Source organism: Ascaphus truei, chromosome 7, assembly GCF_040206685.1.
Source record: "Ascaphus truei isolate aAscTru1 chromosome 7, aAscTru1.hap1, whole genome shotgun sequence".
Taxonomy (NCBI): Eukaryota; Metazoa; Chordata; class Amphibia; order Anura; family Ascaphidae; genus Ascaphus; species Ascaphus truei.
The window spans coordinates 77,376,149-77,389,742 of NC_134489.1; the positions used below are offsets into that span (position 1 = coordinate 77,376,149).

The window sequence follows — 13,594 nt, forward strand, 5'->3', positions numbered from 1 at the left end:
GTAGGAATATGGTGTGATGTCTTTTCAGAAGGTTAAAAAAAAACTACTGGATCTGCGATCTGGTCACCAGTGGCAGTCGTGCGATCACTCCTGGAATAATTTGATTGTAAGCTCCTCGGAGCAGGGACTCCTCTTCCTTAATGTTACTTTTATGAAGCACTTATGCCCATGAGCTGTTATTTATATTATCTGTTACTTATTTGATGACCCCGTGTATTACAAGTCTGAAGCGCTATGCACATTAATGGCGCTATACAAATAAAGACATACAATACAATACAATGATCACATGACCGAAGGTGACACCAAAGTCCACTGTAAAGGTTACATAACCCCCCACCAAATGCAAATGTTATTCAAATCAATTTTTTGATCTCATTATCAATATCTATTACATAACAATAAAAAAATGGCAAATATATATATATACTTGCCTGATAACAGTTTTCCAATAGACTTTCCCATTTCAGCCTTACTGCCTGGCCAGCGATATTTTCTTGATAATATTCTTCATCTGTTTTTGTCAATGTCTCTGCTGATTTTTTCAGTTTATTTAGGAGCTGGAAGTTAAATGAACAATTTTTTTATTAAAAATCTAATGAAATAATATATCCAGCTACAGTACCTCCTTTCTGTGTGCTTAAAGTAGGTGTTAATTAATGTTAATTATTCATTTGATAACGAAGAAACCTCTCTTCCATGGTATAGTATGTGGAATTACTACTCTCATGTTAAAGGTTCAATCCCTCATAGTCAGCCAGTTACATTTCTAATTGGCCTCCGAATGGGGAAGTGTTTGTCAACCAAGTGTTTTCTTTATCTCTATCCCACCCTGTCCTTATCAGAGAGCCAATAAAGATAAGGGGAGGTGGACAGGGGTCACTTTGGCCATACAAGCAGTTGCTGATAACACTGTGACATCACACAAGGGAGCATCTAGAAGAAATCAAACCCCTCTCAAGACTAACTTAAAAAAATTATTACAAATACTTATACAGAACTTGTAGGTGCCAGATATGGGTAATAATAAAAATATCAATTACCCAGATGAGACCCCTTAAATATGTATGAGCCCACTTTGAGCCAAGGAGGGATTGCACTTTTAATGTTTCATGAGTTCTAGAATCCAGTACATAAAGGGGCTGTGTGTTAGTCATTGTAAATGGCTGTTTTGCCCTTAAATTGATTAAAAAATATTCAATGTCTAGCTGCATTTTTATGGGTAGATGTATATTACAGGAGGACTTACTTTTTACATTACCAAAATGGGATATGCCAGACAATTTCATATCATAGCATGATCAGCATCATATTTTAAAAAAAAAACATGTGAATTAACTTTTCTTTAAATTTTTAAAAATGTTTACATTACATTTCGCTCCAAAGAATGTTCTTGCCATGAATTCAGACACAAATGTCAGTAGCTTGATACATAGGCGCAGATTTACCAAGCACTTTTAAGTCATACGGCATCTTATTTCAAGGGCCAGCTCTTGGTTTTTGGAGGCCCTAAGTTAAACATTTTTGGGGAGCCCTTCGCTCACCACACAATGCACCATCACCCTGCGCTGCTTCCATCAGACAATCCCTCTGACACTTATTTCAGGATCATTTTAGTCTCCCAACTGGTTCTTTAAATTCCCTACCAGACGGATCCCCTTATGGAGGTTTCATATCGAAAACTCTCTATGGCTAAACTGGCACAAGTAGCACCAGAATACCTAATACAATCCTAAATCAAGTGTCAATGTCACCTGTTTAAAAGAACAGCTATTATTTAATAGATTTCTATACATATATATTTAGGCACTGTACCGTGTATAGGTTTCACTGGATGTGCACTGAGCTCTTTCTGTGTTTCATGTTCTGTCTCTGGTTTTAATTATATATCGCCATGCTCAGTAGCACTCCTCTGTGACACCTATATGCTTATATATATGTTGTGGTTATTTTGGGAGTTTAATATGAGCTTGCAGGTGTCCTGTATGTTTTACAAATCTTGTTCAGCTGGTCTTAGCTGATTGGAAGGTGGCTCTTCCTATCTTGGTGAAGGTCACCCCCTCCCACATTTAAATGGTTAAAAGCTCACTCCATAGCATCTCCCACTCTCAGGGGAACTTGCCTGCTTGCAGTATGATTGTGAAAAATCTAATACAGAGTGCTTTTCCTGGTAATGTACAGGTTAATAAAAACTTCAATCAGACTTAGAACTATGCAACTAATTTTGACAGATTTATTATAAATCATTCTTACTGGTAATGCACAGGTTATTAAGAATTTATATTAGTGTTAGGGACCCTTGAGATGTGGTCTGCCGTGTAGTGGCTCAGGGGCTTACAACACTTTGGCCAAAATGTTAAACTAAAAGACCATTTTATTTATTAGATATCTATACATATATATTTAGGCACTGTACCGTGTATAGGTTTCACTGAATGTGCACTGAGCTCTGTCTCTGTTTCATGTTCTGTCTCTGGTTTTAAATACATACAAAAATGCACAGAAATATATAGTCAGACACACACAGACATACATACACACACACACCCAGACATACATACGTAGGCACACAAAAACAGATATATATATATATATATATATAAATATATATAAAGATGAAGCGGTTACCGTCCCCAGAGACCCCTGCCCTAAGTAACATATATCGTCCCCTAGCCACAATCACCCACCATAACCGTGGCACCCAAGTGTAATGTTGGAAATATATATAATATGTATGTTTCTTCCGAAGCTGTGTACCAGTGGTGGGATCCTATGTTGATGGGGTTATGTGCCACATTTAGACAGGACGCGCTTTGACCTGGAGAGGGGCGATCTGGTAGATTACTGGTGGGAGAACTGCAAATTTACCCCAGAGCAGGAGGCAGAGGTTACAAGGAAGCGTAGCCAAGATAATGACCAGGGGCTGTTTATGCAACCAGAGAAGGAGGAGGATTTTTATGCTTCCCATGGGAGGGACCACTATTCTGGGTGTTGATAGGCAGGACGTGTGGGCAGAATCTCATGAAAAGTAGCCATGCAGAGAGAGTTCTAGTCCAACGGGGTATGACTACCCTTATCTCCTTTAAGTGCTCATGAGAACCGCAGAAGCTCATAGGGATGAGTGGGTATGGGCGACAGTTGTAGAATACATGGCTCCTAAGTACAATACCTCAAGGAGTGTCGTGCGGAATACCTGGTTAAGGTCTGGCAGGTGGGATGTAATATTCACCTGGATAGGGTGGAATATGTTAGTGAGTACGGCAAGAAGAGGTGCTACTCAGTGACAGTGCCTGATAAGGAGGGTAAGCTTGTACGGAAGCCAGACCCTGATCACTACTATTGACACGGCAGGGGCAGTGCTGGAAATTGTAAATGTAGATTACAGCAGGATATGTTCTGCATGTTGAGGCGGGAAGTACATACAGCAGGCACTGTACTGCAACCGGGCGAAATGTTCTCTTGGATTGGAGGAACCAGTAATGCCAAAAATTTTAATGTATTGTATGCATTGTATTTTATGTGTCTTGTAATTCTGTGGGCCGGCACAATTATTGGTGGTGCATAATTATGCTCCTCATGCGGGGTCGTGAGGAGAGTTTCCCTAGAGGGACTGTTGTGTGTGTGTGTGTGTGTGTGTGTGTGTGTGTGTGTGTGTGTGTGTGTGTGTGTGTGTGTGTGTGTGTGTGTGTGTGTGTGTGTGTGTGTGTGTGTGTGTATATATATATATAAATATATATATATATATGCGCTATGTACATTAATGGCGCTATATAAATAAAGACATACAATACAATATATATATATATATATATATATATATATGTTTGGGGTGATAACCAGCTTAGCTAGCTACTCAGTTAGAAAGAGCCGGAGTAAAGGTTTAGTTATTCTCCAAAGTGGAGTAGGCCTTTATTTTGTATATTTTGCCTTGTTAAAGGAACAGGCGCAATAAAGCCAAGATTTCATTTCACCCTAATCGGTCTCTATTAAATATACCTCTGCACACATCTCTTACAATACATATGTAGACAGACATACTGAGAATACTGGAAAGCTCATGTCTCCCTGAATAGCAACACATGTTGCACTAACCACATAAAATATTAATACATTTCAAGAGTTCTTAGGCATGTCACACTGCACATAGGAGATCTTTACCATATCACAAGGCAATCTTCCTAAGTCAGCGGATCAATGGTAGTCAGTTAATGTAGAATTCCAACACAAAATATTAGATGTTTTGGGTCCATACAGTACCTTGAAGTTCGAACCTTCTTCAAAACTATGATGCAATGAAAAGTGCTTACCTTTATATAACCAGATTACCCCATTATGTGACGTCATATTGGGGACCTCTGTAACACAGTAGCTCGGCTGGAAATTTTGACTGAAGAAGAGAGTTATCTGATTATATAAAGGTAAACACTGGTGGGCCATTTCATTGCAGCATAGTTTTGAAGAATGGTCAAAGTATGGAACTAAATTGTCTAACTTTTTGTGATGGACTTCCACATTTACTGACTACCATTAATCATATGATTTGTGAAGGGGCACCTTTTTCCCATGGTAAGGTTGCCTTGCATGTATATTAGAAATATGTCCTGTGTTCAGTCTGACATGCATATGAACTTCTGAAATGGGCTTATATATTATATGTGGTTTGTGCTGTTGAAGAATATATTTATGAAGAATTTGACACAAGCAATGAAGTAATTTTTACCATACCCAGGGATATACTCACATAAGTTAACAAAGGAATTGCAAAGTGATACAGTATGTTCTGCCTCTTACAGGAGCGTGGCATACATTTGGTAACTTTGGAATGGATAGAGTAATATATCTGTGACTCACGCTCGTGTCTGATAGGAGGATAGAATTTGCATCTCCTAATAGAAATAGTAACATGTGCAAAAAAGATATAGCTGATGTGTGTTTTATATTTTATATTTACACTGCTTTATATTTCTGTGACAGATATAGACACAGACATCCACAGATAAGCTGACAGATTCACAGAGACGTATTAAGACAGAGACATGCAAGTTCCATTCCTCTCCCTCCAGCTCACTCTGTGTCCTGCTCGCTGAGCAAAGCTTCATTGCTCTGATATGTTCTGGGGAGTCACTGGCCGGTCCTGTCTGATTAATAGAGGTCAGAGTGACCAACCGCTGCTCTGCGGGCAGGACACAGATTGAGGAGGAAAGTTTGTCCAATGGCAGGTGACTATTTCACGCCCTGGATCTGGAATGGGAGAGAAATGGGGCTTCCTGAATCAGTGGGGGCCCAAAGCACCTGCTTAGTCTGCTTATATGGTAGTAGCACCTGTGCTTACACCCCATTCTAGTGGGTACAACTCAGTAAATATGGACCATAGTCCCCAGGATGGGTTGTATAGGTAGCTACCTAAAATATGCTTAGAAGTCTGTCTGTTAAACGTGGGTGAATTATTATATTATTTATGCATATAGTAAATATATAATAAGTAATGGGCTTTATTCTGCATTATACTTTTATAATACATCACCTTCTGCTTCTCTTTTTCTGTTACAGATTGTTTGGTGTTTTCCGCAAGATGGAAAGTTGCTTCATGTTTTTTGGTATGATCCATTAATTTTTTCTTGACCTGCAGAGTAGAACACTTAAAGTGATTGAAATCAAATCCTATTAAAAGAGTCGCTGTTCCAAACAAACCGAAAAACAATGTTAGAAAAACAGCTCAACTCCGTTATAGCGCGATCCATTACAACGCGAATCCGCTTATAACGCGATGTGAGTGTGGCTCCCAATAATATGCAGATCTCCTACAATGCCGTTTTCTAGCCTCGCTGTGCCTTGCTGAGGTGACCAAGGCTTGTCATGTGCCAGGTGGCAGGCAGCTTGCTGCCTGCCCCCCCACCCCCCTCTCCTTGGCTCCAGAGTCAAATGACGTTGCGGGGTCATGTCATGCCATGGTAACGCGATGTCACGTGACCTTACAGCGTCATTTGCCGCTGGTTACCATGGCAACGCATCGCTCTGACGCTCTCTGTTCAGGGGGATCTCTGTCAGTCTTATCCTACCCCCCACTGTGCTGTCAGAGAGCCAGGAAAAGCTTCATGTATTTAATCCCTCCAGTTCAGTTTTTAACCCCCCATCCCCATACACACACACACACACACACACACACACACACACACACACAGACACAGGCACACATACGCACACAGAGACACACACACAGAGACACACACACAGAGACACACACACACACACACATAAACACACACACACACACACACACACACACACACACAGACAAACTGTCTCTTTAAGGGAGCTGGCTCTGATTTTCCTCTCTCTCCTTATCAGCCGGAAGCTGGAGGCAGAAGCAGGGAGAGGAGAGAGCTGCCAGCTGCTGCTGATGCCGGGTCAGTCCTGTGTGGGGGTGCCGCTGTGCCACCTGGTCTCGGACAGCAGAGACAGTTTTCCCCTCCAGCGACTCCGGAACCCCTGAGGGGTGCAATGTTTGTGTAAAAAATATTTTTTCCGCGATCCGCATATAAGCGATCAGATTATTTGGACCCCAAGCACTGCGCTATAACGGGGTTCAGATGCATTAGGAGAGAAGATAGTTTTTTAATTTCAATTAATCAAATGTGACAGCTAATTTGTCTTGAGGTAATAAAATAAACTTGTAGTAGCATGCATTAAAATAGTAGAGTGAAAACTGTTGAAAGAGGTATTGCACACTTAATCTAATCATTATCATTTTTTTAATCAAAATTCCACATGCATGCAGTACAAACAAATGTAGCCGGCCAATAATCAATATGCTCTGAAGCTAGAGAAGATTTTAGTGCAATCCATTGTAGCTTTTACAGTGCCGGTTCTCTAGCGGCATCAGTGTAACATCGGAACTCTAGCACTTACGCTTCATGTGATCGTCCAAGAGGTGGTCACATTATGCAACCAGGTCCCCAGATGCCAAAATCAGAAGTGGGGGGAGCAACCCCTAACAAACCAGCAAGTGTCCATGGCGTACCTGGTATGTTACAATGGCCCCGGGCGTGCCAGTGGCCATATAATACCAGGTACGTCATGACTAATGAGGACATTCTAAGGCTGAGTCCATGCTGCCTTCACCCGCGCGGGAAGCGGGTGCCTTTTTAGGACATGCTAGATGCTCTATTGGGGGGCGTGTCTAGGGGCATGTCAGTGATGTGACGGAGCTGGTTCGCACTCATTTGGCAAACCGCTCACATGATCTTCCCGTCGCGCTGAGAAATCAGTTTTAACTGATTCCTCGCGCAATGCGCACTCCCTCCTGCAGTTACGCACGGACGCCTCTGCGCGGTCTGTGGCAGCATGGACTCAGCCTAAAGATTAATGGAGCTGAACTTTTCCAGCACTAGAAGGTAACTTTACAGCCAACTGAATAGGGGTCATACCTTTCTATCCAGATAAGGCAAAATTAGTGGTTGGTCTCACTTATGATTCATCCAAGAAGTGAACTATTGTTTGTAAGTAATAATAATGGGTGTTTCTTCTATAGCACTGCTAGTGTACATAGGATAGTACAGAAAAAATTTGCAGGCCCATATCTCTGCCCTGCAGAGCTTACAATCTATTTTTTGGTGGCTGAGGCACGGGCACAAGGAGCTGATACTCCTGCTTTAAACTTTGTGCTGTTGTTCTCAGAGTTTGTGTCTTTACTCACTGAGTCACTCCTTCCTTCTGCCCAGTAGGTTCTCAATGAACATTATCTTTTATTTTTAATAGCAGTAGTATTATTATATGATCGAAATGCAAATAACTGAATCAAAATTGATCATTTTCCCCATTTGCAGTTATATGCCTGTGAACCAAACTGTATCTTTTTGTTAATTAATGTTGAAACCCTTACAAGAAATGAGCATATACTGTATAACATATATTCAAGAAAAAAAACACAGGTATTTAAACAAATATACAAGGTACAGCTCATAAATCATTGGCAAAAAACATAAATCAGAGAAACGAGCAATGAAATACCTTTATCTGCTGGCGCCAGTTGCTTAATACAGAATTTGTCATCTTCTCAACATCATTATCTAGCTTTTGTGTAAAAAAAAAGAGGCACTGTACATTGTTTTTCTTTTTACAAGTATACAGCATGTACAGATGTAGCAAATGTTATTACTCCTGTTAACGCTGCTTAAAATGGAATTATTGTGTGTGGTAAAGAGATAACACTTGTTAGCATTGGTTTCAATGGATAAATATTGACGTAGTGGTATCGCGTTGTATTAATAGGTGCAGTGGCGCCTGCTACATGATATTACAGTCAGTTTCTTTACTCACTGAGCCACTCTCTCTTCCTGTGCTGAAGGTCATTGCAACTATACTGTTTGTGAAGGGTAGAGAGAGGCCTCTGCATAGGATAACACCACAGCTGTTGCCTTCTACAGTAGAGTCTCGGTTATCGACCTAAATGTGACCAATACCGTGTCAGATAACCAAACATGACGGATAATACAGAAAGTATTATCCGACATTTGCGCTCCCCCCTCCCCCCCTTTTCACTTACCAGGCTTACCAGCAGCTGCAGAACAGGAGGACCGAAGACCACGGGAGTGGAACAGGAGGAAGACAGCTGGCAGTGGGAGAAGAGGACCATGTCAGCGGAGGGAAGAAGTTAAGACAGCAGGAGATGGCAGGAGAAGACATGTAATCAAAGCAGAGCAGCACAGGAGAACGGCAGGGTAGGAACGCCGGTCAATTTCTGGTGTTACATCACGTTACTCCCCTGCCATTCCCCTTTGCTGTTCTGACCCTGCTCCAATTACATGTCTTTTCAAGCCACCGCCTCCGCCTCCGCCACCACCACTCGCTGCCTCAACTTCTTTCTTCTGCTGACATGGTCCTCTTCTCCCGCTGCCAGCTGTCTTCCTCCTGTTCCGCTCCCGTGGTCTTCAGTCCTCCTCTTCTGCTTCCGCCAGTAAGCTTGGTAAGTGAGAAGGGGGTGGGGAGATGTCGGATAAAACGGAGTGTCAATTAACCGAAAATTGGATAACCGAGACTCTACTGTATTATATTGGGGGGAGAGTATATTAGGCAAGGCTATGCAGATTAGTAACAGTAAATGATACAAGATAATACTTTTTGTCTAGTTTTCTGTAAATATGACAGGTATTTGATGGTTGGAAGTCTGCGGTTCAAGCCAGCAGAGAATTATACTGCAGCATATCATTTTATGTGAGAAGATCCCAAATGTGATTCTTTCATAAAATGACACCATGTCATAAAACTATAATGAGATGAAGCATGTGCACAAGACCTAAGACCTTTAGACTTTGAGATTTCAATGTAGAATTATATGTGTTTGGTGCTGCTAACAATGATCTATATGCACATGCGTAATTGTTACACTTTATTCAATGCCATAAAGTGCTTACCTTTTTTTTCCTCTTCTCCTGCTCTTCTAAAACTTGATTTGTTGGCTTTATGGCTTCCAGTTGTATTGCCATGCCAAGATTTCTAGGGGAAAATGTACAAAACGTGTCAAATTGTACTCATGTTTATTAAGCTTTAAAATGTAAAAATGATGGAGTAGGTATAACCTACCGTTTGCTCCTTTTTATTGGACCAACAAAAAATAATATATACATTAATAACCTGCAAAGTTTATGAGTTTATTAAAATCTAGTGGAACAAGTTTCTGATACTAAATATTTGAGTAATGATGTAATATATTTGAAAGGCTTACTTTTGAAAAGATCAGAAAGGCTTCATCAGAAAACCAACAGTGCGAGATTCTACTGTGTTTAAATGAAATCATGCAGTTATTTGAAATGATTTGTATATACACAGAATGTATTACACTTACTTTAGTTCTTTTTTTAACTCCATTATCTAAGACAATTGGGCTACTACCTTTTATTTCTCAGGTAGTCTGTCACTAAGTGTATTATCACTTTAATACACTGGTGGGATTCAGACGGTTTGCACCAGTTCGTGCAAACCTGTTCCTAAAATTTCACAAGTTCGCCGAACCGGTGCTTAATTCTCTCACCTGTCCGGGCAGCGGGCAGCGTCTACCAGCATCTCTAGCATCTTTCACCTGCAAATCTTCTCAATATGGCCGCTCGGCATCACGACGTAACGCGGCTTTGTGTTGTCATGGCAATGCGGTGCCATGTGGCCGCTGCCCGGACAGGGGAAAGAGTTGCAGGGGGAAGATGACGCGAGGACGCCGCTGAAGGTAAGAAAAGAACCAGTTACTAAAATTTCTGAATCCCACCATGGCTTTAATACCATTACCTCCTTACGTATTGTGGAGTGGATTTTTTCTCACTCTGCCTACACAGAATAAGCCCAAATGCTACTCTGAAAGCAGGAAACATGGGAAGTTATTCTGCAGAATGCCAATAATAATATATTATTTGGCAAAACTTACTTGTGCACTTCGGCTGTTGTCCTCATTTCTTGAGAAGCGCATGTCCATGCATTATTAATGCAACTAAATGTGAAATACACAAAAATAAAAGAACAAAGAATAACGTGGGGATGTAATCCATACGAGTCTGGTGATGTCAGATCCCTTAGCATATGAGAAAGTGGGGCATGTAAAGGGGAGTGGCAGTCATTGGACCACAAGCCTTATGAAAGGTCGGGATGCCCTAAAACGCTGCTGGTTGTTGGCAGTATCGACCTGTAGGCTTTGTGTGAGAAGGCTTAAAACACAAATAAATATTTTAAATTAACTACTGTACAGGTGCATCATCTCTTTTTTAACTACATGGGAGTACTGGCCTATATTAGATTTGTTTAAGAAAAAACAAAAAAGAGAATCCATCCTTCATTTCAACTTGATTTCATTGTTCAACTTCTTAGGGTTAGTATGTGTGCTTTCACAGTTGAAGGTATTGGTAATTTAGTGCAGATCAGGAACCTTCAGTGGGGGAAGATAATACACCAAGGCGATATTCAATATGAAATGTTCTTCTCCTCGTCAGGGAAACTTTCAGCCCTATTCCTTTGAATGGAGCTAAAAGCTTAATTTGTTTTTCTTACTCACTTTTTTTTCATGTTGTCCAATGCTTTCGTCAGTTTGTTTGCTACTTTTTCGAGTCCTTTAGCATAATTCATTTCTAGGTTAGACCTGCAGTATTAACAAGATGTCAACTACATGAGTTGGTAAGTGTTAACGTTAATAATATTGCAGCAAATAATTAATCGGCAATGGCGCCGATCAGGTCAATATCACACGGAAAGTCCCATTGAGGTCTGGGGGAGTTTCCGTGCGATCGTGCCCTGATCGGCACTTTAATGTATAACCCCCATGCATCTTCACTAGAGACGTGCAAACTCTTCACCGGAGTTTGATAACATGTCCAACAGAACTGTAAATTGTGGCTTAATAATTTGCAAGGTCATTTTGCCCTCCATGTATTGTCAATTATTGCTTGTTTTTAACTTGTGATCTCACACATAAGGTTTTCTAAATAATAAAATAGTTATACACACCTTTGCTGTAGGACAGACATGAGTGATTTACAAAAAATCTCTCCATTTTTAGAAATATTCTTTAGGTCTTGATACACTCTTTCATACTGACAAAAAAAGATGGGGAAAAAAACAAATACACATTGAAAAACAAATACTGTACGTGTATATATATATATATATATATATATATATATATATATATATATATATATATATTGTTTTTTTGTTTTTTTTTGCAGGCATCATAAATTTGTTATAAAATTATGTTCTGTTCTAGTTATTAATAATACATGAACAAATCCATATATAGAAATATTTCATAAATGTAACTGGTTACACATTCAGATACGGAATGAAAACAAAGCAGATATAAATTACATTGTATGATCTAAGCTTTACCAACCTAATAAACTATAGTACTGTATGTTTAAATATGTATTTGCACCAATTCTACAAGCTACAGTACTGTAAGTGTAGCAATAATAGAAACAGCCGCAATACACCCCAAAAACATTGTAATTGTGCAATGCCTGTTATTTTTCCCATTGTAAAACAAATGTTAAAACAGAAAAGGAATACAGTCATTTATTATAGAAAGGGACACAAATATATATATATATATATATATATATATATATATATATATATATATATATATATATATATATATATATCCTTATGGAGATAAAGTAGTGATGCAATTGTAAGTAGAGAGCAACAATTAAGGGTTTCATTTTATTGAAAGCAACCTTGTAAAAACAAATGTAGGCATAGGAAATTATTCTTGCCCACTGTAAATTTGATCTGGAGTTCACTCACAAATGCATACACTTACAAAATGTATTTATATTCACAATTAATTGCTGTGAGCATTAATCCATTTAATTGTCAATTTATAGTTATTTTTTGTAAGATGACACCATAATTAAAATCCTTAATAATCATAGAAATTGAACAGTGAAGTAAGAGTATATGCTAAATTTAATCAAGAATACACTGCAGAAGACATTAAATACATATGACACGGTATTCAATGCCTTGCAAGCAGCAAACAAGTTCAATTGAATCCTGCCCCTGCCTGCAATGAGGTTAGAGCCATTAATATCCTAAAACAAATATTGCCTTACTTACCGTAGAACCTGTAAGAGGGTCTTTCATTTTGAAAAGGTACATTTGCTACATATCCATTAGAAAATGAAGGTGAGGCAGAAAAGGTGCAATGAATTGTGGGAGTAATTGCACACCAGTCACATGATTGCTGAGGTTTAATATATATCAACAAGTGGCGATAACAAATATTTCAGAAGCATAGTCACTGTGTAACCTGCAGACTAGCTATAAGAAAATGATCTTTTACCTCTGCCTTCTGGCAGCTGCATACTGTATGTGTGTTCTGGGAAGTGAACAGTAACTTATTACCAACTAAACGTAATGAAATGATGCCAACTCATTCTGGCATGGACTTTAGTCCTATTGCTCATGTTAAAGTCGGTATTACTTCTTCCTTAAGAAAGAGGTGACTTTTAATGTCCTAGTTCTGTATTTCAAGTTATCTTTGGGTTATGCCATAGAATTGTTTATCATAAAGTTGAACCATTCCATGCCATATTATTTTCCTGTACATGTACACAAAGGAAAGTACTTGCTTTGCAGTATTGGTCACATTGTGAAAAACATTTGTGAGTCATAAAGAGTTTGTTTAATAAAAGTTTTTAAAAAAAAATAGTTCTATAAGCTAGATTTGTCAAATGTTATTGCATTTTAAGAGATGTGTGTAATAAAACATGTAACCTACCTTTGGGGATTGCTATTTTTATTTAAACATCGAGGGCCTTAAAGGGTTAACACTATGTGCCTGGGAAGTGTAACGCCCCTCTCCAATCAAGTGGTACAGGGTAACTAGGCAGAAACCTAGCCACACCTACCTTCTAGAAGATGGCTAGGATGTCACATGGTATGGGATGACTTTTTAGAATCCATGCCACTCCCTCTGTAGGCAATATGTCACTAGTCGACATAAACAGTGAAGCTAGAAGATTCTAGATTCAGAACCCCTAAGGAGGTTAAGTAGTGGGATCTCACTGTGAATAATGTAAATAGGTTCAGACGATAGTATACAGTATGGATC

General features: G+C 39.4%; 1 protein-coding gene across 2 annotated transcripts in view; it reads right to left on the reverse strand.

The window, feature by feature from the left end:
* The window catches only part of NOSTRIN (nitric oxide synthase trafficking), a 36,234-nt gene extending 23,447 nt beyond the window's left edge, over nucleotides 1-12,787 (reverse strand). Inside the window, exons 1-8 of one of the 2 annotated variants that reach the window (XM_075609157.1) lie at nucleotides 12,598-12,784; nucleotides 11,485-11,570; nucleotides 11,036-11,119; nucleotides 10,415-10,477; nucleotides 9,414-9,495; nucleotides 8,011-8,073; nucleotides 5,525-5,623; nucleotides 435-560 (exon numbers count right to left, since the gene is read on the reverse strand). In XM_075609157.1, coding sequence (XP_075465272.1) covers nucleotides 435-560; nucleotides 5,525-5,623; nucleotides 8,011-8,073; nucleotides 9,414-9,495; nucleotides 10,415-10,477; nucleotides 11,036-11,119; nucleotides 11,485-11,570; nucleotides 12,598-12,639 — 645 coding nt within the window. In that variant the 5' untranslated portion in view covers nucleotides 12,640-12,784. Of the gene's footprint in view, nucleotides 1-434; nucleotides 561-5,524; nucleotides 5,624-8,010; nucleotides 8,074-9,413; nucleotides 9,496-10,414; nucleotides 10,478-11,035; nucleotides 11,120-11,484; nucleotides 11,571-12,597 lie in introns of both variants that reach the window. The other variant, XM_075609158.1, reaches the window with a different exon arrangement.
* Nucleotides 12,788-13,594: the final 807 nt, after the last annotated feature.